This window comes from Cricetulus griseus, chromosome 2, assembly GCF_003668045.3.
Source record: "Cricetulus griseus strain 17A/GY chromosome 2, alternate assembly CriGri-PICRH-1.0, whole genome shotgun sequence".
Classification (NCBI taxonomy): domain Eukaryota; kingdom Metazoa; phylum Chordata; class Mammalia; order Rodentia; family Cricetidae; genus Cricetulus; species Cricetulus griseus.
In genome coordinates, this window is record NC_048595.1 from 293,781,365 (window position 1) to 293,807,937 (window position 26,573).

The 26,573-nt window shown below is 46.2% G+C and overlaps 1 protein-coding gene across 1 annotated transcript; it reads right to left on the reverse strand.

The window, feature by feature from the left end:
- Positions 1-507: 507 nt before the first annotated feature.
- Positions 508-26,006, reverse strand: Thbs2 (thrombospondin 2). Its single transcript, XM_035440453.1, has 21 exons — positions 25,861-26,006; positions 23,843-24,399; positions 22,070-22,154; positions 20,169-20,365; positions 18,459-18,599; positions 17,653-17,749; positions 15,396-15,566; positions 14,970-15,146; positions 14,018-14,191; positions 13,686-13,813; positions 13,457-13,609; positions 12,431-12,649; positions 11,311-11,418; positions 10,510-10,669; positions 8,324-8,442; positions 7,486-7,720; positions 5,606-5,833; positions 4,901-5,172; positions 4,263-4,360; positions 2,986-3,125; positions 508-1,874 (listed from the first exon to the last, which is right to left on the reverse strand). Exons 1-21 carry the CDS (start codon positions 25,910-25,912, stop codon positions 1,867-1,869), a joined length of 3,519 nt encoding a protein of 1,172 aa, XP_035296344.1. The 5' UTR covers positions 25,913-26,006; the 3' UTR covers positions 508-1,866.
- Between the last annotated feature and the right edge of the window lie 567 nt (positions 26,007-26,573).

A 26,573-nucleotide genomic window follows, 5' to 3' on the forward strand; every position in this document is an offset into this window, starting at 1 on the left:
TCTTTGGCAAGAACAATGTTTCATTAACGTATATGAGAAGCTCTTGTTTTTTTAAAAAACTACATAAATAATTTACAAAAAAAATATGGTACATTGAACGTATTCACATCGTCCCCACCGCCTTGTACCATTCAGCCAAATGCCCCAAGTGAAAGCCTAAATGTTCTTCACAGCCTCACAGTCTGAAGTCTCATGTGGGCCTTGGGAATACAGTCCCACAGAAAGTAAAAAGTGCAGGGTAACAAAACACAAGGAAACTCACCCTCAAAGACACTAACACAAATAACTGCACTGAGACAAATTGGGGAAATTCAAAGTCATGGATTCTTTCAATCTGACTTAGAAATGCAACTACCATTACCAGAAAAGGGATCCTGCTCCACTCCCTTCACAGGGACAAGATCTACTCTGACTGAACTCATATGAAGTGAAAGAGACAGTATTTCCTGCTGCTGGGAGATCAGGCAGCTCAAAGCAATAAAATAAAATAAAATAAAATAAACCAAGCATATGTCTGTTATGGTGTGACTGATTAATGGGTGTGTCTGGGGGGGAGGTGTTTTCTTCAACATTAAAATATAAAAAACCTATACACAGCACATAGATAACAGTAAAAAGAACTTAATTAAAATCATTGGCAACTGTGCGTATTAAGGTCCCATTTTGTCATGGCTTAGAGCCTTGTATTTCAACCAACAGCTATTTTGATAAGTGTATCTTTATATCATTATATCCTTGTCATATGCTTATTTCTAGAAATTATTCTACATATTTGTTATTTTGTATGGTAAAAATAAGTTATTGCTGAGTGGGGCTACATTGCAAATTCATTTAATAAATATTAACAAAACAGTTGCACTTGGAAACTTAATGAAATAAGTTTCCAAATTAGGCAAGAGCAACTTCTGCGTTATTCAGAAGCCTAGACTAGGAGTAGGGTACCAAAGTGCATTTGCCAACTTATCTCCCAGTCTGTTTCCTAGTAACAGGAGCAAGAAAGGATGCCCAGATGGAGATCCTAGCAGTCATTATACAGAGCCCTTTCACTTCCAGCCTAGGCTCTCCACAAGGCTGGCCCCGGCAGCCATCTTAATAGGAGGTGCTTGCCTCCACTGAGCTTTTGTTCTGAAAGCTCTGAAAAGTCCACATCTGGAGACCTGAAAGATCCCCTTTTGCAATGGCACACTGCCTTTGTCTATGTCAAGTCAGCCTTACTCCAAGAGGAGTAAGAAGTGCTTTTCATCTAATTTTGCAATCATTTTCTATGTTCCGGATTAGTCAGGGTTTAATATCACTGGACAAGGGGCCACAGTCATGTGACTATCTTCTGGCCTCTTCCTTACTGCAGCCAAGTTCACCTGATCTTTCTTTAAAATTGACCTTACAGGATTTGTGTGTCATTGTAGAACAGCACGAATCCAAGAATAGTGACAACATTAAGCATTGAAAGTAGGTGAGCAATATTTTTCATGCTTAATTTATGAGAATGACTTATACACAATATTCCCTTCAACTCCATATACACATAAATACTGCAAGTAATTACATTTTACATGTAAACGTCATTCTTTTTAAACAAACAAGGAAAGGCAATGCAGCAACATGCTCGGTTTTCACTCCACAGTGAGTCTCATAGTTCCTTTAACTTTTCCCAGAAGCAGGCTAGATGCCTATCTTGCAGCTCCCTTGATTATTTGTCATTTGAAGGCACTTGGACTTGGTGCTGATGAAGGAGGTGAAGATCCACTCAGTTAAGGTCAAGAAACAGGAAATGCCAAAAGAGAAAGAAGCTGCAAGTATCAAGACGGACCGACTTTTCTAGGAAACAGTGTCTGTAGCACATGGATGGAACTGTAGCCTTGCTCTCTAGACATCTAGAAGAAGAGAAGGGACAATGCGATTAGGATGGAACAACCAAGGGTTATTTTATTATGTTTCTTTGTTTGCTCATCTCATACTGAAGCCCAGGCTGACTTGCTATATAGCTCAGACTGACCTCAAATGAAGCAATCCTCCTGTCTAGGGCTCCAAAATCCTAATATTACATGTATCTGTTTTACCTATAACCCCAATTATCATCATATTAATTTTAAGATGTATCACATAAAATAGATGGATAGAGCAGACTGACAGATGACTGATAGATGTTTGGATGATGAGTAGATGAGAGATGAGTGGATGGACAGAATGATAGAAGGATGGATGAGTGTTTGGATGGACAAATAGACAAACAGGATTTGGGAAAAATGGGTGCATAGATGGATAGATTAATGAGTGGACACATTGAAAAAAAAAGAAATCTCTTCAATGGAGTCCTATCATCAGAAAAAGACCTTCAGTGGAAGGAGAGAAAATAATGTTCTTATCTTTGCTTCTCTTTGATCTGTGTATCATTCTCAAGGTATGAGCATTGACAAACATTTCTGAGTGTTACTGATCTCCTCTGAAGAAGGCATGTCATTAGACTACACGGGAGTCAAGTTTGCTTTTGGGTTTGTACTTTGGTTCAGAGTACTTCTCTGAACCAAACTTCTAGCAGTAAAACAAAGAAGTAGACTCCTTTCTTCTCTCACTTCTTCCTTCTACCACTCTTTCCCTCCTCCCTTCTCCTTTTCCTTCTTCCTTTCCTTCCTTCTTTCAATTTTTAGTGAAGATAGTAATCTAAAATGCCCCTAGAAACTCAGAGAGTATGGAAAGAGGACACTATAGGACTAAGTACAGTGGCAGATTGCCTGTGGACTATAAGAAAATATTTATCCTACCAAAGACATTTAGATTCGATTTAAAACAAAAGAAACCAGAGAGAGAGAGAGAGAGAGAGAGAGAGAGAGAGAGAGAGAGAGAGAGAGAGGAGGAAAGGAGGGAGGGAGGGAGGGAGGGAGGGAGGGAGGAGGGAGGGAATGGTGGGAGGGAGGGAGGAAGGACATAAATTGCCTAAACTTGCCCTTCCTCATCATTCATTCCCTGTTGAGACCATGCACTCACCTCTGCATTCATACTTGAGGTCTGAGAAGTAGACCATTTCTTGGGAGAAGACAAACAGGCCCAGCCGTCCGCCAGCATAGGTTTGGTCATAGATCGGTCCTGAATCAGCCATGACTTGCTTTCCTTCATGCACTAAGACTCTAAAACAGGTAAGGAAGTAAACATTAAAAAGAGAACTTGAACTCTGCCACACATTCACCGGAGAATAGTGGCTGATTCTGGATGCCAGCTGTTGATCAAGATGAATCTACTCTCCCTGTTTGGTGCTAAAGATGAAAGCATGGCCTTGAATTTGCTGACCAAGAGTTCTCTGCTCTACCACAGAGCTACACTCAGGAATCTGTAGTCCATTCTCTGGTCAGCATTGTAGCAACTGTGCCAGGCTTGCCTTTCCTGTAGGAATACAGAGTCCCTATCAGGCAGCAGGGTCTGAAGGGCCCATTTCTTCTCACAAGCAAAGCTGCTACACCCTCAGTATGTGTGTGACTACAATCACCCAGGTTTGAAAAAGGTTGCCTTTAAGAGCCAAGGCAGTGTGAAGATTGAAAGGTGTTTCCTGATTGCCTGTAGGGGATGGGTGCCTTTTTCTCTTCCCTGGAGCCAGGTCTTCCCCTGAGTATGGCCCTCTTAGCTTTCATTTTCCATGAAAATCTCAAGTCCCATCTTTGTCCCATTATAAGAGCTGTCTGATAGTGGGGACTATCTTCCTGGCCCAAGTGGGAAGTAATGTCACAGAACTCCCTAATGGAGTACATAGCAGATGGGGCCCCTTTGCAGGGATATCACACCCTACACACCAGTTTACTCCTCACCTGCCCAGACCCTCAAGGATCTGCAAACACAAGACAACCAGTAGGGGTGTGATTCAGTGATAAAACATTTGCTTATCATATACAAAATCCTAGATTCTATCCAGATGGATGTGGAATGGGTTTTCACATCACCCAACAAGTATCTTAAGACATAGATTTGTTTCAAGATTTTAAAGTAAGTGATGCATAGTAAGAATGCAAGATAGATGAGAAAAGTCATTTAAAACTGAGGAACCCAGAGAAGATATGAAAGAGTTCATACGGCACAGTTATCTGTTGATACACTCTGATGGGAGGGAAGACAAAGAAGGCAGATTGTCTACCCAATGAAAAAGCACTCTGTCTATCCAATGAAAAGCAGAGTAACTGTACAGCCAATGAAAAGCCATCTGGCCATCCAATGGGAAAGCAGACTGGTTATCCAATGGGAAGAGAGTTCCCAGGGGCCTATCTCTGGACCCTTACCTCATGTAGCCTGTCTTAGGCCTGTGAGTCAGGTGCCACCTGTAGGCGGTATAGTCTTTCCAGCCAATGTTTTTGGGGTCATGCCATAGCGTGCGCACCTGTGGGGAAGCATCATTGTTGAAGGATGAGATACATGCCTTTCTACCATTCTTTGCCCCCCTGGACTGTGCAAAGTAAGACCCCACTTACTGGATTGCCTCTCTGATATATTTTGCTTTATATGCTATATTTTTCAGACACTGTATATCATCTACCCTACTATGCACTATGCACACCTATGGGCACCTACAATGGGCACCTAAATCCAATGCATAGTGTGTTACAGTTAATACCAAGAGCATGAACACTTGGCCCAGACAGTCATGGGTCTGAATTCAGATCTTCTCTCCTTGTGTGTGAAACTATGAACAGGACACTGACACTGGCAAGTCCTGACTCTGTAAGAGATTGGACAAGTGTTCAAGCTTGTCAACTATGCTGGCAGGAGCACTGGGCATTCTGTGTTTAATGAAGTAGATATTCAATACCAACTATTAAAATGATTTCTACTTGATTAAAAATTAACCAAGAACATAATTTAAAATTAATGAGAGTGTAGGGTCTGTCTGGAAGAGATCATCAATTGCCCAGTCCCTCACCTGGCCTTCTGTGTTCCCTGTGTGCCACAGGGCATTCCTCAGATGCTCGCCAGTACCAGTCGTGGAGTTTACCACTTTGAGTGACACGCCAGAGTAGCCATAAGCCCGACTTGGCTTGTCTTCCCAGTAGGTCTGAGTAACCTGCTTCCACATCACCACATAGAAGCGGCTGCTTGACTGATAGCCAAAGACAAAGCCAGCATAGTCGTCATCCCGGTCAGTGTTGACGTAGAATGTACCACTGAAGTCCACAGACCCAAACTCATCAAAACCTGGACACAGAGAAAATATGCATAGTTTGGAGGCCCAGGAAAAAGCATCTCAGGGATCCCCTTTGGGCTCCATGTCACAGAAACATGGGTCTAAGCAACTTAGATTGGCTTTGCCCCATGAACTTCATAGAGATTAGCAAAAGTTACAAGAATTATAACCTAACCAATACTTCTGTTGGGCTCCAGAACACAGAGGTCCCACTGTGTCATGTACCATTTCAGACAGTCCATAATATGAGCTGGCTTATTGAACATCAAATAGACACGAGAGGCAAACCTGTGCTTTCCCATAGCCCCTTACCTGGTTATGAAGGGAGACTATTCTACACACCAAGGAAGGGTAAGGCTACCAGAAAATATCATCTTGAATCCTGTCCACATGGCCTCACTTGGCCACTCAAAAGCATCACCTCACTTGGGATCTCAGGCTCACCTACAGCAATGCCAGGGTCTGAGTTCGCTGTCTGTACCAGCTCTTTGCCTTGGTGACGTATTACCCAGTTAGGATCGATTTGTGTAGTTCCCTTGGGATCCAGAGGAACCATCTGGAAGTTCCTGAAATCTGTCTCAGTGATAGCATTGTTCTCGGGGCACACGTCATCAATATCTGGGACGTTGTCATTGTCAAAGTCATCTTTACAAATATCGCCTCGGCCATCGCCTGTGGATAAGGAAGAAAGAAGCACAGGGGACAAGGTGGGTGATTTGCACTTGTTTTGCAGTGCATAAGCAGACTCCTCTGGGCCCCTAAGATCTGAGGCTGAGTACCTTGCAGATAACCATGAATTGAGAGTCAGCTACCTCCTAAGCATTGAGCTTGTAAAGCTGTGAAGACTCCTGGAGATACTTTTAAAAACATCACAGCAAATCCTGCAGCCGAGGATAGCGAGGATAGCGTGGTAAGGCCCTCACAAGAGCTCCACCCTTCACACTCAGAGGCAGCTGACAATGTCTCTCTAAGCTCATCTCTGCCATTCTTAATAATTGGAGCCATTTTAATTTATTTGGTATTTAAAATAGAACCTTTGCAACACACATGACTTTCCCTAGGGAGATTGGGCCCAAAGAGGTTGGTATGCAAAGGGGGATAGGTCATGCCAGTGACCCAGCCCTCTGCCACAGTGAGATGCCCCTAGGCAGAGGCAATGAGGTAGACAGGGCACTCTGCTGTAACCTCTTATTTCAAAAGGAAGAAAAGAAACCATATTTGGTATCAAGATTGGTATCTTCATTCTACCATTCTCCAAGCTAGTTTCCAGTTCTGCAACCACCATCACAAGCTCCCCTACTGTGTGACACACATAATTAGTTGTACAGGCATTTTCTTTTCTTGAGACAGGGAGGGCCTTGTAGGGCTTACCTCAAGGATGACTTTGAACTTCTGGTCTACCTCCTGAGTTCTATATAGGTATTCATCCCTATGCTTTGTCTGTGTAGTGCTGAGTTTCATGAACACCAGGCAAGTGCCCTTCCAGTTAAGCTACATCCCTAGCCTTAATAATGGCATCTTAAAAGTGTTAATAGTGTCTGCCTAGGTATGCCAACCTCTCCTCCTTCCCAGTCCCCTTCCAAGATGAGCCAAATCCCTCCCTCATCCCACCCTCCCCCTGTCTACACTGTGGTCTGCATCAAGCTGGGAGCTTTCTGCTGAAAATCCTCTTCCCTGTGCCGGGAAGATCAGAGCTGCCCTTGGGCCTTGGCCAGCCTTTTCACGTGCTTCTGAGTCACATTGGCTCAACACCCCAGGACTCCTGGTCTCCATTTGTTCAGGATAAATGTCTTCCAAATAGTGCTTGGATCATGCTGGCAGTTGGGAGGGAGTTACTGCCAGCCTATCAGCAGGCACAGCTGCGTGCTTTGTTATTCAGGGTTGTAGTCCTTTCTGGGGTATGACTTCCTCCAGAGCTTGCACAGCTACAGACCACAGATTTACACAAGACCTTCCATTTCACACTTTCCCTATTTTAGTTACTAGATACAAAATAACACTCCCCAAATCATGTCACCAGTGACCCTTTTTCTTCATAAGCGATTGCCAAAGGTTTTCAAAAGTACATGGATATTGAGAGGGCTCCTTATCCTGGCATACACAAACACATTTCTCCTCTATCATTGGTAGAATAGTAAATACAGAAGAAGAGGCTGAAACTGCCAAGAGGGCTAGACAGAAAAACAGCCATACCTGTGGACAGCCCCCTAAGATAGCCATCCTGCTGACTTTTAAAGTGGCCTCATTATAACCAGAGAAGTTCTGCCTCTGTGGGATTACTCATGCAGTTTGCAATACACATATGAGCTGAGGGAGGCACCCACCATCTGAGTCTTCCTGATCTGGGTTGAAGACCAGTCTGCAGTTGTCCCTGTCATCTGGAACACCATCATTGTCATCATCAGAGTCACAAGCATCACCCTTGCCGTCATTGTCATGGTCAGCCTGATTGGAGTTGGAGATGTATGGGCAGTTGTCTTGGTTGTTCTGGTGGCCATCATCATCTATGTCTTCATTGTTATCACACTGATCTCCAACAAGATCATTGTCCATATCCATCTGAAGGACAGAACACGAAGTGAACACCATGAATACCCCTTGAGGAAGCACATGAAGGCTAGGGTGCTAGACTGTAGACCGCCCCCATTGTGTTACAGGCCAGCACTGGGGGCAGGGGGTACAACACAAAACAGTACCTGGAAGAATCCAGACGCCTGAGTTCAGGTTCTCCCAGCCTGTGCCCAGTCCCACAGGGAACTTACTGTAGTTAACTACCACTCAACAATCACGGGTACCACTTTCCCCACCATTTGTTACTGTACCCTCTGCAGGCCATATTTCTAGGTCACATCCTCCTTGTCTCTTCCAAAGACAAGTCTGGAGATTTAGCTGATTCTGGGTTTGCCTCAGGGTAACCATGGAGACAAATTTCCCCACTTCCTTACTTGGCCTGTGGCCACCTAGATACAATGGGTTCTCTAAGAGGCCCAAGATGAGATTATAGAAAAATCTATGTTGTCATCTTGGCAGAACAGAAGAGAACCACACAGGATCGTCTTTATGGAGCTGTTTGAGGATGTGGAATGCCCTGTTCTGAGATGCTGGTCACCCTCACAGGCTCAGCTTAGGATCACAGATCCCTGTTGGGAGACATGCCGTCACCTGATCTGGGTTGTGCATCAGGGGGCAATTGTCACAGTGGTCGCCCACACCATCACCGTCTGTGTCTCTCTGGTCAGTGTTGTAGACATAGGGGCAGTTGTCTCGTTCATTGAAAACATCTGTTGGTGGAAGAAACAAAGTAGTAATGCACAAAGTTCAGGGAAAGTATGTCATTTTCCCATCCTAAGATGCAAACTCTCACTAAGAAAATGGCAAAAATGTAAAGATTATTAGATTCATGGAAGAGTGTATGATATATTTTCCATTAAAATTTGAATTCCCAGTGAGACCATGTCTCAAAAAAAAAAAGTCCCAATTCCCTTAGCCTAAAATTAGTTAATGTTGGGAATTCTCTGTGGTGATGCTGCCCAATGTGAACAGGGTGAATGTGGCCTATCTCTGTGCTTGCAGCATTGGCTATTCTCACTTAGATCTCAGAAAATATGTGTTAAGACCACAGGAATGTATTAGGCTCTGAGTGATGCTGCCTCCACATCTATGAACGGGAGGAGAGAAGCAATGGTGGAGATAGATTGGCCAGGGTTTTAGCAATCTGAAAATAGGTAACAAAGTCCACCAGTACTGGAGAAATGATAATTCTTAAAAAGATACAGTGGCAAAGTGAAGGGTTATAACTAGCAAATCGGAAAGAAGGGACCCTGACCACTGGCCTTGCCTCAGCCCAAGGAAGAGAAGGGCATTTGAGGGAGGTATGAAGGCCAATAGAAAGAAATCCCTAAAATGACAGGGTATAAAGAATCTGAGGCCCCAGCCAGTGTAACAGATGTACTAGCCTACATCAAGATGGAATGAGGTACCTGCTGACCACATCAAGCTCTGAGAAGGCAGAGTGGTCCAGACTGTCCTGAGGATAAGGCTGGATGTAAAAGCTCACTGGAAAGCTCTACAAAAAGACACACTTTGAGATGGGTCCAAATATCAGGGTAGAGTGAGTCAAAGTGGATGAAGGGACTCCAGGCTGGGAAGGGGTAAGGAGAGGGGGGACTGAGACTCACAGGGTACACAAAGAAGTAGAGCAGAGCAGTGATCTGAGTGTCTCCTGGCTCTACAGTGACCCCCTAAGACAGAGAGGCCACCAGGTCTCAAGGTCAAATGTCAGCCTGCAGTGACGTCAGAGCTCTCAGGGTACACCCATTTCACTCCACCTCCGGAGGGACCCAGTTGCTGTGTTTAGACCTTATCAATAAACAACAAGAAATGGAACAAAGGTGAGACAGCTCTCCTCAAGCCTTTCTCAGAGCAGACAGGTGAGGCTTGGATGTTTGAGATGCACATTCGCTGAGGGAGATGCAATGAAGGGAGTAAGCTATGGCAGCTGTGGAGCTGGCATTAATGGAAGAAGATGCAGGAGATTGTGGTTTTCTAAGAACGAGCCCAAGGCTTATGGGAGAAGGCAGGCTATTTAAGGGATCAGTTTCGTAAGATAAAAAGTTGAGCTCCTCCAAGAAGTTCAGAATTGTGAGTGCAATTGGCCCTGGCATACATAGAAGGTTGCTACCAGGATCCACAGAATGTCCAAACCCATTACACAAAAATGGTGTATATTTACAAACAATCTAGTTGCTACCTCCTACGTACTTAAAAGTCATCTCTACGCTATAATTTTGTTGTTTCATTTAATGACAAGATAAAGGTCTAGCGGTTAGTAAGATGGCTTAGTGGGTAAAAGTGCTTGCAATACAAGCCTGATGACCCAAGTTTGATCCTCAGAATTTCACATCAAAACCAAACAGACAAACAAAACCCAGATGCAGTGGTTAGTATCTGTAACCCCAGCCCCTCCACGGCAAGATGAGCAGAAGATAAGGAGAATCATCTGGGTGGTCCCAGATTAGCTTGTCTGGAGTGCAATGAGACAGAAGGCAAAGAGGTCCTGTCTCAAGAAGGTGGAAGGAGAGAACCAACTCCGGCAAGTTGTTTTCTGACCCCCACATGCACAGGGCGGCACCCTCCCCCTCCAGACACCTCAGACACACATAAATAAATGAGCTTTAAAGTCTGTACATGCTCATTGGATGCAATCTCTTTTTCAACTCTCTATCTAGGGTTAGCTGATGTGTGTCTGTAGAGCTGAGTGCACAAAGGGTCCACTCACTTGTAACCCTGATCTGAGTCACTAAAAGAAGCAGAGACACTGAGTCACTAAAAGAAGCAGAGCCACTGACCGTCCCCATCAATGTCCACAGAGCAGGCATCGCCTTCCCCGTTGTTGTCGGTGTCAATCTGTGCTGGGTTGTGCACATAAGGGCAGTTATCACATCGGTCTCCAACCTCATCCTTGTCATAGTCTAACTGACGGGGATTGAAGAGAAGCTGACAGTTGTCCTAGAAACACCAGAAAAAGGACTTCAGAAAGGACACAGAACATGTACCAGATTGCCATAAGACAGTCCAGTACTTATAAGAAAACCAACAAAGAGGCAAAAAAAATGAGCCAGTCCAGCCCTCCACAAGCTCCTTTTCAATATCGTGTGGTGTTACAATTATGTATACAGCTGTCCTGTCCCATAAGGATTAAGGTTTCCTATTGCAAATTGGCTGTTTCATCTGCTTCACAGGGAAGCCAAATGGATGAGAGTATAGGTGAGTGAACGGATGGATGGATGGATGGATGGATGGATGGATGGATGGATGAGCAGTGAAGAACACTGAACCTCCCCATCAAGAACCCATCCTCAGGGGGCTTTGTGAGCCACATGTTAAACCTCCTGCTTGTAGCACTTGTCACTTCCCTCAAGCACAGCTCACCAGATGAAAGGGAAGCTAATAAGGGCTTTTAAAGAAAGTGACATTGCTGAGCAGTTTCTGCATTGTATCACGGGGAGACCCATGCACCAGCTGATCAGCATTTGCAATGACAGCTTTCCATACTGGTGGCTTCTGGGAACTATTCACAAATATGTGTCAGTAGACCAGCTTTGGGGGGACATTGTTTAAGAGTCCTGGTCTCGCAGCACCCATCCTACCTTCTCATCGCTCACACCGTCATTGTCGTCATCCTCATCACAAGCATCTCCAATTCCATCTTTATCAAAATCCTCCTGCCCAGAATTTGGCAGTTTGGGGCAGTTGTCCTGTGATTTGGAGAGGAAGAACAACTATGAAAGCATTCCAAAGTGACCTTTCCAAAAACAAGGAAAAATAAAACAAGACTTGTGAAGCCAAGGATATAAATATCAGATACAAGTCCTCAGATAAAAGCAGAGGAATGGTGATCAGAGCCAGCTGGCCTGGACGTGTGCTGTGCTTTTAAGTCCTACCCCAGGAATTATGTCACTGCTACACAGGACAAAAGGAGCCCTGTCCTGAGCCCAGGATCCCCAGGAAGGGAACAGACACATGGGAGGACAGAGGAAAGTGAGGAGAGCCTGTCCCAGGAGAGGAAGAGCAGCAGATGCTCAGAGTCCGGTTCTTTCCCACAGCCCCAGTATGTATGCAAGCTTGGCCCTCACTGGCCAATAGGCCTCAGAGGAAGAAGCCTCCTCATAGGTGCAGATGTGATGGAGTGGGTTTAGGTCTGAGGCTGGACAGGTGGTGCTCTCTTGCTTCTGGTCGGGTCACGGAGGGGACCCCAGGTGAACCCTTGGAGCTTGAACTTGCAGCCGTCACCATCTTCTTGTATAAGTGCATTCTCCCCGAATAAACTTCATTTAACCTGTACTGAGTCTAGTGAATCTTGATTCCCACACAATAGATACCTGTACACTCCACAATCAGACCCAAGCTCTCTTCATGCCTGCAGTTGTAGAAAAATGTGTAGCTTTAACACCATCCAGTCTCAAAGTAGGAAGTTCATGTGGAGTGTGGGAGGGAACAAGACAATTTGGAGTTTCTCACTATTTAGATCATTGCTTCCAAATTGGCCCAATCTTTTCTGGCAGTGAATCATTGAAGAGGAACTAAGGGACAGACTTTTACACTGACTGAAGAGAATTGAGGGGTAGAACCCTATGCTGATGAAGAGAGATAGAGAGCAAAATCCTGCACCAATGAAGAGGGATTAAGGCATAGACCCCTGCCACTGACTGAAAGAGAGACTGAAGCACACAGTCCTAGCTCTTGGCCTGAGATAAATGTGAGTCTCACCTTGATGCAATGGTAGGTGGCATTGGTAGCACACACCAGGTTGCTGTTGGGCCAGCCATCCAGGTCTGAGTCCTCCCCACAGATGAGCCCGTCACCGGCATAGCCAGTCTGGCACTCACATTTGTACATGGGGTCACTGAAGTGGCCTAAGTAGATGCACTCTGCATGCTTGTGGCAGTTGTGAGTCTTGTCCTTGCATGGATTTTCTGGCTCGCATACCTGCAAGACCAAGAGTAGTAAGAACTACAGACAGGACATACTAGGACAGAAGTGGCCATGGGTACCCACGAGAATGCCAAGAGGCTCATTGTATGTGGACTTAGGGGGTATGGCATCATGCTGGGCTCCCAAAGTACTAATTTGGATCTCTCAGGAAGCAGGCTTGTATATTTTTAATGGTTATCTGAGCCAGATAAATATTGTTTCTGAATTTACCATGTGACACAACCCACAATGACTTTGTTGTGATCCCCAAGCCATGTGTTAGAATCTATGTCCCAGTGTGGTGGCTGAAGGAAGTGAAGTCTCATTGGAGGTGTGGTCATCAGGCTCCTCCCACTTCAGCATATCAAAGCTGAATCTCTCTCTCTCTCTTTCTGTATCTATCTTTGTCTCTTGGTCTCTCCCTCTCCCTCCCCACCCCCCCCCTCCTGCCATGCAATGCAATGACAACACAAAGACCTGGCTTAGCCTGGTCCTTAGTCTAGGATTTTCAGTCTCCAAAATTATGATAAATAAGTGTCCTTCCTTTATCTCTACCCTGCCATTTTGCTATAGCATCCAAGAACTGACCAAGGTGTCACTGCTGCCAGAAGTTCACAGGCCCTTTGCATGAAAACATGGATTCCCCGTGTCAGTAGGAGAGGCCCCAGATGAACAGCACATGAGAGGCTTCTGTAAGGTAAGCTGTCTCCATCCCTCTCTCAACAATGTTGTCCGTTCTCTTCCCTATCCCATCTCCACTTACCTAGACTTCTCTGACTTTTTTAAGACTTTAGAAACACAGGTAAGGTCAGCACCACTTACTTGTTTCTCTGTCCTAGCAGCCTCCAGGCCAACCCCAAAGGGCTGGCTTCCCTTGTAGCGTGGGGGACAAGGCAGGCAGTGGAAACCAGGGTTGGTGTTGACACAACGGGAAGCTTTGTTGGTTGAGAAGCAAATATCTGTGACCACAGCGCACTGTGAGGACAAACAGAAGTGAGCCTCTCTCCATATCTCCACAGGACACCCTGCTGCCCAAGGTGGAGGTACCAACCTCATCTAGGTCCTCACAATGGGTGCCATTGCCCAGGAAGCCCATTGGGCAGGAGCCACAGGACCAGGACCCATCAGGGAAGCTGTTGCACTTGGCTCCAGGAAAACACGGGTTGGATAAGCACCCATCTGCATGGGGGATGAGGGACAGGGCTATGACCGGATGCCACACGCATATGCACATGTGGGCATGCACACACACACACACACACACACACACACACACACACACACAAGAGTGCATGCCCTGGTACCCACCAGTGGGGCAGCTCCTTTCATACACACATGCATGCACACATGCAGACACACATGCAGACATGCCCTTTTACTCACCAATAGGACAACTTCTCTTGTTGCACATTTGATGCTCCTTCACATCCCCCACACAGTCCTTCCCACCATACTGAGGCTCCGGGTTGTTGCAAACACGTGTCCGTTCACGGATCCCTCCAGCACAGGTGACTGTACAGGCTGACCAAGGAGACCAGGGGCTCCAACGGCCATCAACTGTAGAGAAAACCAGAAAAGATGTCTGAGAGGCAGATGGAGGACTGGATGTATTATTGGCACTGACAAGGGCAGAGGGAAGATGACACTGATACCCTGGCTATTCAAAGCAGTTGAAGAGACTGGTGTATAAATGAAAGGGGAGGGGCTGGCCTACTGTGGATTTCCACAGCCATGATTCAGGGAGTGGTATTAATTGCAGAATTGCTGATAGACTGCTTTGTCTCTGAGAGAAAATCTTTATAATCATTTATAGCCAGAAGCCTGTTTCCTTACTGAGCCAGTTCTCCAGTGTAGACCAGTCTCCAGTCTGAAACACTTTATGGAATTGATTCTTATTGCATTGGGCAGAGAGGCAGTGAAGATCTGGGTACTACAGAAGCACCCTCCCCCCCCCCCGGGAGGTGCTGGTATGCTAAGCTGTGTGTCCCTTAAATTACAACTTGCTGTGGCTTCAACAGTCCTGTCCTGAGACCCACTCTGCTTGTTTCCCGCTCCAAGTCTGGCTTATTTTTCTGCAAATGACAATCTCTGTCCACTTGATTGCTCTGGGCAAGATACAAAGACATCAGGTTAACTAGGAGGTCAGGGTGGGGATCCATGGATGGGCAAGATCTCACATTAAAGACAACCACACCCTCCCAGCTCAAGCTGGGCTGGCTTTTGATTTGGAGACCAGATTAAGCTTGTGTGGGCCGTGGTGGCCCACTCTACAAGCCATCATAGAGAGATGTCCCACTCAGGCAGGACATCACTGCTCCCAGCATCACCTACTTACCCGGGCATGGTGAACCCTGGCAAGCCTTGGTCTCCCGGCCACTGCCTTTGCAGTTCTTGCCACCCATTTGGGGTACTGGAGAGTTGCAGAGACGTATGCGAGTGACGTTGCCAACTCCACAAGTCACGGAGCATGAAGACCAGGGTGACCAGTGACTCCAGCCACCATTCTGGCGGACTGACATAAAGAGCACAAAGAGGCTGTGATCCCAGGCTAGGCAATCCCCAAATCTGTTTTCCCAGCTAATCCCTGTTTCCACTGAAGAGGGCAGGCAAAAGGCACCATCTTCACCCAGAAGAAAGCTTCTCCATTGGCAAAAACCTTCCCTGACACCGTAGCCTCCAGACATCGGCAAATAGCCGTTGCTAGCATACCCACATGGAGAGCCATCCACCCTACCCTGGCATATGGCAGGGGTACACTCACTTCGTGTATCACATTTTCCCAGGCTGCATGCCCTTGTCTGAATGGAGGGGCCCAGGCAGGTGTTGCTGGTGACATCACAAGACCTTCCTCTCTGCTGGGTCCCAGAGCCACAGGTGACAGAACACTCAGTCCACTCTGCCCACGGAGACCAGTCCTCGTCATTGTCTGAAGCTAACCAAGAAAGTACACGCACACATGAGGTTGGATTCTCCCTCTTCATATGCCCCAGGGAAGTCAGGTACTGCAGCCATGTGGGGACTACTTTAGAGACATCTTAACAGGGAGGGGTTGGCAGGAGGGAAATTCTATGGGCAGAGGCCCACCCTCTGGGCAAGAATTGGAGTTCCTTCAAAGGGAAGAGCAAATCTCAGGGAAGAAAACATGGGGTGATTAAAAAAAAAAGAGTAATCTATGATGGGGGAAGTACTTCTGTGTATGTTTATCTTATTGATTGTTAAATAAAATACTGTTTGGCCAATGAGACGGCAAGTTAGACGGGACTAGGAGTCAAAGAGGATTCTGGGAAATGTAGTAGAGAAGTGGTGATCCAGGCAGGAAGTGACATAGCAAGGAGACTCATATTTAAGCAAAGGAAAGAGGAAGGGTTCCCCTTTTCCCCTCCACTCTTCCTCCAGCAGAGCAATGTGATCCACCGACAAGGAGGGAAGCCAATAAGGCGTCCGATAAGATAAGTCTTATAAAATATATAGATTTATGATAATTAAGACTGAGCTAACAGATGAAAATCCTAGTCATTGGCCAAGCAGCATTTGAACCTAATACAAGTCTCTCTGTGTATTAATTGGGGCCCTAACTCAGGCAGGCAGCTGGCATAAAGCGCACATGTGGCAGTGGGACTCAGCGGCTTTTGGCGGAAAGATTTATCATAACAAATCTAGATGTGTTTAAGGAAGCTAGTCCACAGAGTGGAGGAGATGGCGCCTAAAGAAAGTGTCTACAGGCAGCATTTTCAAAGTCACCAAGAGGTCATTTCTGCACAGCTTCTGTTGACACATATAAGGTAACAACATGTCAACCACGGGTTGGAATTACGGCTTGCATAATGTATTTCCAAACACTTTTTAAAAAATTTAATAAAAAGACAATTTTCTTGAAGAAATTTTTTCCCACAGGCACACAGGGTATGGTGTCCCAGTGCTGGGACTTGAACTAAAGGTACAGTATATAGTAGGTCTCTTAGTAGGGGTCTCATAGTAGGGGTCTCTCAGCAGGGATCTCTTAGTAGGGAGTCTCTTATTAGGAGTCCTTTTGGACAATAAAGGAAAGAAAGAAGAGCAGCTGCAAGAACAGCATTGAGCACAGGCAGCCAGAGCACCCAGGCTGCCTGCTGTGCTCTCGTCCTCACCGATTTAGGGGAAGCAGATTCAGGCACCCAGTACTGTGGTAGTGGCATTGCTGTGTTGAACAAGTAACTGGGATTCTGGACACATACAAGAAAGACAGACTGGGATAAAACCTGAGCTGAGGCATCCAGAACACTCAGGGATGGTGACTGGGTTGGGAACCTGAGTTTGAGTCTGATGCCTGACACAGGGTGACTGGGTTGGAAGGGCTGCCCACCGTGTGGGGAAGCTGCAGTTGAGCATCACCCGGAGGCCAGATCCAGAGCATTGGCACAGGGATCCAAGACCAGAGGGGATTTTGAGTGAGGCTTTGAGCTGAGTCTAAAAGGGGCAGCTCAGGGGCTTCTAGAATTCATCAGAGCCTCCAGGACTCCCTTCACACCAGCCCAGCTCCATCTCTACAGTTTCAGACCTCACAGAACTGGCTCCACCATAGTCCAATTCTGTGTCACTTGGACCATGTCTCTGTAACTTGAATGCATCATTGAGTAACTGTCTCTGGATTCTGTGTTTATTTACTGTATCATGGGTTTCACAGCAACTGCTCAGTCATCACTCAGCCCAGGTCTAGCTGAAGCTCTTGCTCACACTGGCTACTGACACAGGGGCCTAGTTCTTGGCTTGGGAGTTGGGACATTGGTCACTGCAGGATCACTAGGGGCCTGTTGTCTGGGATGAGCCAGAACAGGACAGCTGCAGGCACTTACTTTCTAGAGCTCAATAGCTTCCTGGCCACTGGCTAGTGGCTGAAGTAGAGCCTTAGCCTTGCCTCTGCTCCTCCTCCACTGCCTGCCTCTAGGAATCCCAGCCTCACCCTCCTCTAGTCAAACCACAAAACAAATAAACAGAAGCAACCACTAGGGCTCACAGCTTTCTTACCACAGGAGACTTACAATGGGAACAGGATGGACAGCACTCGCCTTCCACAAAAGATGGGTTGGCACAAGTGGCCGGTGAGCAAGTGATTTGATGGCACACTGTTTTAAATTTCTGAAACAATAGAAAAATATTTGGAAAAACAGTTATCTAATGTAACAGGCATTGCCACGGAAGCTGGATGAAGAAAGATCAGCAAGATAGCTAGGCCTTTTTCTGTCTACAAATCCTACTTCAAATACAGGGTTTATGCAGGCCCAAGGGGACTCTGCAAGCACTGACACTTTGCCCTCCCACCATGAGCAAAGAGATGACAACATCAGCTTTTGAGCCCTCTGGGTGGAGAAGAAGAAGAATGACAGAATATTCCAAGATCCCCCGATATATAGGTCAACACACGGACAGGGAGTGATGAGAAGAAACTAAACCACTTCGGTCTTCTTGGTAATGACTATGCTTCCCAGACATCTCTGTGAGCACTGAGGCCCTGTCAGAGATGAATGGGATCAAATACACACTAGTGGAGAACGATACAGCTGTGTCCCCACTGTCTCTCTGCACATGGTAATGCTGCACAAGCCACTCCACCCTCCAGGGTATGATTTCTTTATGCATAGCACCAAGAGGTCAATTTAAGTTACCTCTATGTTCCCTTCCATGTCTATGGCTCTCATGTTGAGCCTTCCGTGTATCTAAACACCTTTTATACATATGTGCTGAGTAGGTCATTGCCAGCCATTAGGATCTACACATGTCAATTTGAACATGCCTGCCCTGTGCAGGGCACTTCTGTCTCCAGAAGGACTTGTCTCTGAAAACTCACCTTGCAGGTGCATGTGGTACAGCTGTCTACAACCCAAGTTTCATTTTCTGCAAAGATTCGGCCCTCCTGCACACAGGCTGACATGTTCCTTGTCTTCAGAGGGCCTCCAATGAGCTCCAAAAGGAACTGGTTATCATTGGACTGAAAACAGAGGTGAGAATTGGGATAAGGATTCAATGGCCCTCCTCCATGGAGGAGCTGAGGTCAAGCGCTAAAGCCCCAGGTGTAGATGAAACTGCATGAGGATACTAGGTACTGATAAAAAACTGATGGTACTGCAAAACCACTCGAACTTCTGCAACCAAGACCTCATCACAGAACTTGGCTATACACACTGGTCTCCCTACCCCTTCCCTACCCACAGCTAATATCCACCACACAGACATGCATAAGTACCATTCCCTCAACCCCTGGGCTAACCAAGCCTCAAAAAACACTACTGTGCACAGTGGGCAGAGGTCAAGGGAGGGGGGAGAGGCCAGTTTATGAATTCACCGGCTCTTCCTTTTGCTCAGCGATAGGACATGAAAGATGAGTGCTGAGGTAATAACAAGGAAGAAGATGGCCACAATATTGACCACCTGGACATTATACCAGGGGTGAAACCTGACCAAATGCCACTAAACATGTATACATTTGCCATAGCCGCCTCAGAACTCTGTTGGTTCCCCCAAGGTACAATGTCTGAACTTGGGGTAATAGGCCTTGGGGATCAGAGGAATGTCAGGAACCTTCAACTACAAATACACACAGAAACACACCATCTCTGTGGCTTCCTGCAGCTTCAGGGGTTCACATGTTTCCTTGACCTCTGACTTCATGTTAAGTAATAATGGAACACATTGCAGTTGTAGGGAGCTGCCAGGCCCCATGCTCAACCCCTGTCTTTTCTGAGCTCTGCTGTCTGGTCATCTGGCAAGCCAGCCAGGACCACCACTATGCACTGAACTCAGTAATTCCTGGTATAGCAATGAATTAAATGATGCCACCAGGGGACCTTAAGTAAGAGGCCAACTGAAGCAGAAGCCTCTGTCCCAAAGAGCACTCTGCACAGGCTTTGGATGGGACTTTCTCCCCCAGAAATAGGGGAGCCTTTCAGGAAGTGTTTGTGTGGAGCTCCCCCTGCCCCTCTCTGCTTCTCGAAATTCCATGGGCATCCCAGGACACTGTAGCCAGGAGAGACTACAACTCTCATCTCACTCTTCAAAGCCATAAAGCACCCACTCTGGAGTGTGCAACTCCGTCCCCTGCTTCTGCACACTTTGGGGCACACATATTCAGCCATAAAAACCATAGGGTTGAGACATTCCTCAAGCCTGCAGGCTACTCCTCTCAACACTCAGTCCTGCACATAAAATGTCTTCCTGTGCATGGATGTCTTTTCTTCTCTGGAAGATGCATTTTCCTGAAGCACAGGTTTATCATGGAGAACTTTTGTCTGCTGATTGTGTTGTTATTTGCAATACTTCCTAGTATCTCTCTATCTTTCCGCTCACTAACTTCGTGGTAGACCAGCATCCTGAAGGGCCCGACCTGGATAGCCTCTTAATGTGGCTTTCTAATCAGTTTTCCCCAAGGCACTGAAGTAGTGGTCCTCGGAGGCCCGAGTGCCTGGTTGGTGGGAGGGCTGGCTCTGGAGTCTTCCCTGAAAGACTACCATCTGTTCCCACTACCCTCACTTGCCAACTCTGCCATCCACTAGGCACTCACCACTCTCTCCAGGTTCTTGCTCAGCTGGTTCACCATGACATGCAATCCAGACAGCTCGTTTATCATGTTGCTCAACTCTTCACAGGAGTGTGTGCATACCTCCTGCGTCTTCTCCACACCCTGGCCCACCAGGTCTGTGGTGATATGAGGGCTCAGGTGGAGTGTCTCTGTGTGCTCACTGATGGTGTTGACTTCAGCTAAGGGAGAGAAAGCATGGTCAGTGCAGCACAGCCCCTGAGGTGTCACCCATGAAGCTGTCTGCTTTCTTGGGGTGGCCACATGCTAAATTGTATCTGCCAACACAAGGACATTTGGTGTCAACCACTCTGTATGACTATATGGTTCCCCAGCAGGGTTGAGGTCCAGCCTAAGGACAGAGAAAGGCAGAGAAGAGCAATGGGAGACAAGTAATTTGTAATGCAGGGCCACACATAACACACCTCAATAAAGCTGAGTTGAGGGATAGAGCCTTGTCCTCAACCCTAACCCCAAGTCTGTTCCTCCAACACAGTCTGTATACTTAGCCCTCCCTGTCACTCTTCCTATGCCCCATGGTAACCCGCTTGTTCATTATAGGGACTTCCTTTCAGAATAAAAGCAAACTCAAGTATCTTCATAGCAGGAACACACACCTCCAGTAAACACTGTTTGCTCTCCACACAGTATGCTCTGCTGCTCAGTGGCTCCTCAGAGCGAAGGTAGACACTCAAAGCCCTGGCCCAATCACAGGGAGTCTGCCTGAACCATGAATTCACAGACTCCTCAATTCTCAAATTGTAGACAAGTCCAAAAATAGTTGCCCTCAGCTAATCCAGAGTGAAGGGCTCCAGGGAAGGGAGCGCTCCAGGGAGGGAAGAAGGAAGGGATGACAGACTTCACTCCACAACTGAGTGCTTATTGCTTGGGCTCAAAAATGTGTGGCAATCCACATGGCTCCTGGAAGCCCATATACCCAGTGTAATTCCAACCATAGAAGTGGTGCTAATACAAGTACTTGTATAACTAAGTAGACAGGGACACTCTTAAATAGATTTTGAGTAGATTTTATTCAGCACTTTTTTTCATTTATGGTTTTTAAAATCTTTAGCATATCTAAGATACCTATTTTTCGTGTCCTAGACTTAAGCAAAACAAACCAATTTGTGCCTTCACTCATTCCTGCCTCTGCTGTTGATGGGTTTGGGTTTGGGCTGATGACAGACCTATGTTTGAGCTAAACCAGTTTCTGCTGTGGCTGTGAAGTTGGAATGGCTTAGCCTTGAAACAGAGACATTCTCACTTTAACAAACATCAAAGAATCCATGAGACTAGGCTCATGAAATCGCCTTCCAAATGAATGTAATATTCAAGTCTGACATGACCAGTGGAAGATAATGGGAGTCTCTGACAGGCCCAAGGTCTGAGTGGAGAACTCACAATGGGTCCTGACACATGGATAAAAGTACATAAATCCAACTAGTCCATTCTTGTCTCCATCTTAAGAGAACAGATTTAGACTCCTGTGAAAGTCCAGTTTATTGAGAAGGGCTCAGAACTTCTGGAAATGCTTAAGTGTTTGCTTTTAACAGTTCTGTGTATTGTTGACTTGTAACTGAGAGTCTAAAATGTCATGTTGAAGGAACCACCATGTTAGAATATGTTCAGAAGCCATGAGAGGTGTGAATGGTCTTAATCATAGACTGGACTATCTCCCCAGAATGTCCCCCAAAATTGGATTGTTATTCTTAAAATATATTGAGAATCAATCCTTGACCATTTGCCATTGTCAAGGACTAAGAAGCCTAAGCTGGCTAGCAAATTTGCCCACTTAATCCAAATCTGCAGCAGAGCACACAGACATACATGGCCCACCAGCAACCCACCAGGAAAGAACAAAAACTCCTAGATCAGAGATCACCCACCTCCCTGGCTGTGTTGACAGCCTTTCTTGCTTAGAACATCTTCTATAGAATCTGCAAACACAAGATGGACATTCTGCAGCAAGCCCTGGAGGGAGACAGAGAACAAAATTTTAGCTAAACCATGAGCTTCATGGAGACTGATGACACTTTATAGATGCAGAATAGAAGATTCCAATAGCATGGAGTTGTCTCTGCTTTATCCATTAGGTCTGAAGTTTCTTCGTATCAGTTCCCCTATTCCTGCTACTTTGGAAATGTTACCCCCCCCACACACACACACACACATGCACTTGCACACATGCATGCAAAGATAGCATAAAATTCTAACTAGGAGTAAATTAATCTTAGAGAAGAATGAGGGAGGCCTAGGGATAGGAGAATTTTGTTCCCTATATGTTCCCAGGTGGACATGCTGGCTATTTCCTCACATGGAACTGGAAGGCCATGTCCTTGTTTGTAATTCAAGTCTCAGAAACATCTATTGGTTCAGATAAGGTAGCCCTGGGTCACACCAGGAGGAAAGAGCCATTGATGTAACATGAATGGGCCAGTCAGACAGTCAGGGCAGCATCTCCAAAGTGTGGGCATCTAGGCCTTTTACCCAAATAACTAAGCTTTGACATACATTCACTTCCACAAATAAGTTCATGCCTGCCTCCAAGAGAGCAATATTCAAATGTCCCTTAACCTGTCGTGAGAGAGGAATGGATATACTCATCAGAAGATAAAACGCCATAAGTTGAAAATGCATTTAACACACTTTACCTACAGGATACACCATTGGTTGCCTTTGCCCAGCATTGAGAGGGAGGACCAGAGTGCAATATTGACGGACCACTGAGAGTCAAAACACAGAGCCTCAGTATGATTCCACTGTCAGGAGAAAGATGAATAAACCCCAGGAAAGCCATTGTAATAAGGGGCATTGCAGATTCTAAACCAAACGTCTTTAGCCACAATGAGGGGTCAGGGAGGCACTCACTCACAAAGCAGCAACTTTTCCTTGAGGAACTCAGTTCCTCTTTAGTGCCCCAGTCCCTTCATTCCCAGAGCAAAGGCTAGGATGTGGCTTCAGTCTAATAAAGTAACCTGGGGTTCCTGGGATCATGAAAGTTCCTACCTCAGCCGTTGACTTGGGCATCCACATGCAGCATACCTGTGACACAGCTCTGCCTCTCATAGCTTAGGAATGTGTTTTCTATGCACACTGAGTTGATCATGTCTTATGAATATGCACTGTTGTTAGTATGTGCACGGGTGCCATGTGGGCAGAGGTGTGATGCACATGTGTGTACACAACTTCTTATGTGTCCTTTGTGTATGTATGTATGCATGCACATATGTATATAATTCCGTATGCCCGAATTGTATTTGTGAGTGCAAGTGTGAGTGTCTGTTGTGTGCACACGTGTGTACATGTGCATATGTGTGAGGGTGTGTGGGCATGGTGTGCATGCTTCTGCCTGCTGGTGCAGTGAGCGTGAATGTGTGGTGTGTTCACGTGTTGTGTGAGCAACTGTGCTATACAAGTGAGCACGTGTTTGCATATCATGTAAGTTTAGGTGCCACACAAGTGAGCATGTGTGATGTGTACGAATGTATATGAGGTATGTGCAGGTGTGTAGAGTGTACACACGTGTGCCACACTAAGTGCTACTACACCTTTCCTCAAGGCAAGATTAACCCTTTCCAACACAAAAGCTACACTGAGTTGCCCCATGTTGTGAGCCCTCAGCAAAGCTCTATCATGTGCCTGCTATGCTGCACACTCACCCTGAAGTGGCTCTCTCGGGATGCACCTTTGGCCACGTACATCCTGCTTCTGTCTGCTTCCAGCTGCTCATAGAATGGTTCTTCCAGGGTGACACTGTCAATGAGATCGCAGCCCACGTACAGGCTATAGGTGTCGCTAGCCACCTGCACAGTTACATTCCTCCACTGGGAGTCAGCCAGACCCACATCCTCCAGGTAGTTGGTATGCTGGGTGCCTTCTACCCAGTAGTTGAGGTCCAAGGTATCCCCTGGGCCATTGGACACAATCTCAAACTGCCTCTGGGAGGTGCCAGGGCCTTCCAACACCAGGAGTGTGCCTCGAGACTTGCGGTCCTGCTTCAGCTGGGCTGTGAGGAAGAAGCCCTCCTTTCTCCTTGCAAGCTTCACAATCCTGCTGAGGTCGTCTGTCTTCACTGGGGGGATGTAGTCAAAGCGTACAAAACGGTAAGCGGGAACCCCAGGGTCAGGCCCTCGAAACTGCTTGGCACCGATGGTCTTCCGGTTTATGTTGCTGATGCTGAAAAGGTCAAATGAAGTGTCTTCACCCTGGTCACCAGCTGCCAAAGGGAACCACAGAGTGACAGTTACCCATAGGCTGAAGGTAAGGATTTCCAAAACACAGGCTGGAGAATCACAAGCCCGCAAGTGACAAGATGCAGAGTTTATCTTGCATCTCCGTCTCCCACCCTGGCTGAGCCATAGCAGGCTCCTTGCAATGCTAAAGGCTGGCTTTCTCCAGGGCTACAGTACAGAAAGGTTTCTGTGCCTTCTTCCATAAACGCCAGCACTGTGACACCTGCCCAAATCTCACTGCAGACTAGGCCTCTGAATTCCAACCCCTGGTCCCTGTTGTTCTTTGTCCCAGATTTGGGTTGAGCACAGCCAGCCCTCCATCATGTGACTGGGGAAGAGGAGAACTGAAAAAAAAAAAGTAGACCTTTGAATTTGAATTCTGACTGTGGGATTTGAGGGCCCCCTAAATCCTATGTTGCTTTCTTAGGATGGGATGATATTCTCACTTAAACAGATGGTATAGGCATCTTTTCACTTCTACAGAAATACCTTCAATGGATACCTTCAATGGACTAGTGTGCCCTATGGGTCAGGATCTGAGACAACAATGGACCTCATGACTATCAGTGAGTGGTCTGAAGTCACTGTCTAGCTGCCAATGACAAAAGTCACCAGATCTCATCAAAATTAGAACAGGCTCAATAATCTGAAAGAATACACTGACTAGAAAGTGAAAACAAAGCATAGCTTCTCATCAGGTGCCCAGAAACTAAAAACAAAATTAACTACTGCTTACAGAAGCACAGATATTATCATTTTTAATAAAGATATTGGTGGTAACACAATTAAAATAATTAGAATCTGTGACTTTTGCTACTAAAAATGGAAGCCCATGTGTGAAGCAAGTACTTCACTACTAGTTTGATGGAGGATGTTCTTCTGTATATATGTTTCTTTTATTGGTTGATGAATAAAACACTGTTTGGCCAATAGCCAGCAGAGGCAGGAAGATAGGTGGGGCTAGGAGACGAGGAGAATTCTGGGAAAGGTAGGCAGAGAGGCACTGGAGGAGATGCCATGTAGGCTGCCAAAAGAATAACAGGTCTGGGCATTCTCCTGTAAGCCAAGACCATGTGGAAATAATAGATTTATAGGAATGGGTTAATAATTAAGACAGAGCTAGCCAATAAGAAGCTCCAGCCATCAGCAAACAATTTAATAATTGATATAAGTCTTTGTGTACCTATTTGGGGCAAGGCGGTTGAAGGACGGGGCTGGAAAGAACCTCCAGTAACACTAATTGCAGTGCACTTGTGTCTATTCCTAACGTCTCCAAAAAACAATCTCTTCACACTATACAGACTCAAAAGCCAATGGGTTTTTTTTATTTATAAGCATATTAAGAAAGTTTCCCATGCGAGATGTAGAGGACAAGATGCTTTCTGGTCTCCTGCCTGCAGCTAAGCCACACTGCAAACACAGACAAGGGTTATGTCCATACTCACCATAAGCTCTTGGACCCAAGCCCAGAGCCAGCAGGGCCAGTGCCCAAAGCATCCTGTCTCCACCCGTGACAATCAAGAGAACCAGTCTCGTGGGTGATGAGCACACAGCTGCAGCCTGAGTGTCACTGGGAAGTTTGCTCACACGTGACCTTTGAGGGGAAAAAATAACAAAACAGTTTTTGCACAAAAATCAGAAGCAAATGTATCCATGGGAAGCAAAACTCTAGACAAGAAACTTCCTTTCCAACTAGGTTCTTCTAATTGCTTCAAGCATTTATTTCACTACTTCTCCATGACACAGAGATGAGGGTGTTCTAAACACTCTTGCTGTGAGGTCACCATAACAACTTGGGGTTCCTGTGACTGAGACCATGGCCCCTGCTCTTCGGAGGAGCAAATGGGAGGGTTGTGCCAGAGCATTGTTTCCCGGAGGAACTCTGCTATAGACCAGTTGCCAAGACTTAAGTCCAGGAGAGCTGGACCCCGACAAATATCCTGTGGGGTGAAAAGAATCTGGACAGGCATTCTATGTATATGTCCAGGGAAAACCAGTGGTGCATACCTTAAACACAATACTAATTGCAGTTCAAAGTTAGGAATGAACACAACGCATCTTCTTAGGACAAGCAGAAGCTTTTACTCAGTGAGGATTTCACCCCACTTTCCTGGTCTCCTGCAAGCCTGTTTTTCCATTCTCAGGGATTCTAAGTTGG

Coding starts and splice junctions, on each gene's coding strand:
- Thbs2 (XM_035440453.1), bottom strand. CDS start 25,912: ATGCTTTGGGCACTGGCCCTGCTGGCTCTGGGCTTGGGTCCAAGAGCT. Junction 14,192..14,969: donor CCAGGGTTCACCATGCCCGG/GTAAGTAGGTGA, acceptor TTTTCTCTACAG/TTGATGGCCGTTGGAGCCCC. Junction 13,814..14,017: donor CAAGAGAAGTTGTCCTATTG/GTGAGTAAAAGG, acceptor TCCCCCATGCAG/ATGGGTGCTTATCCAACCCG.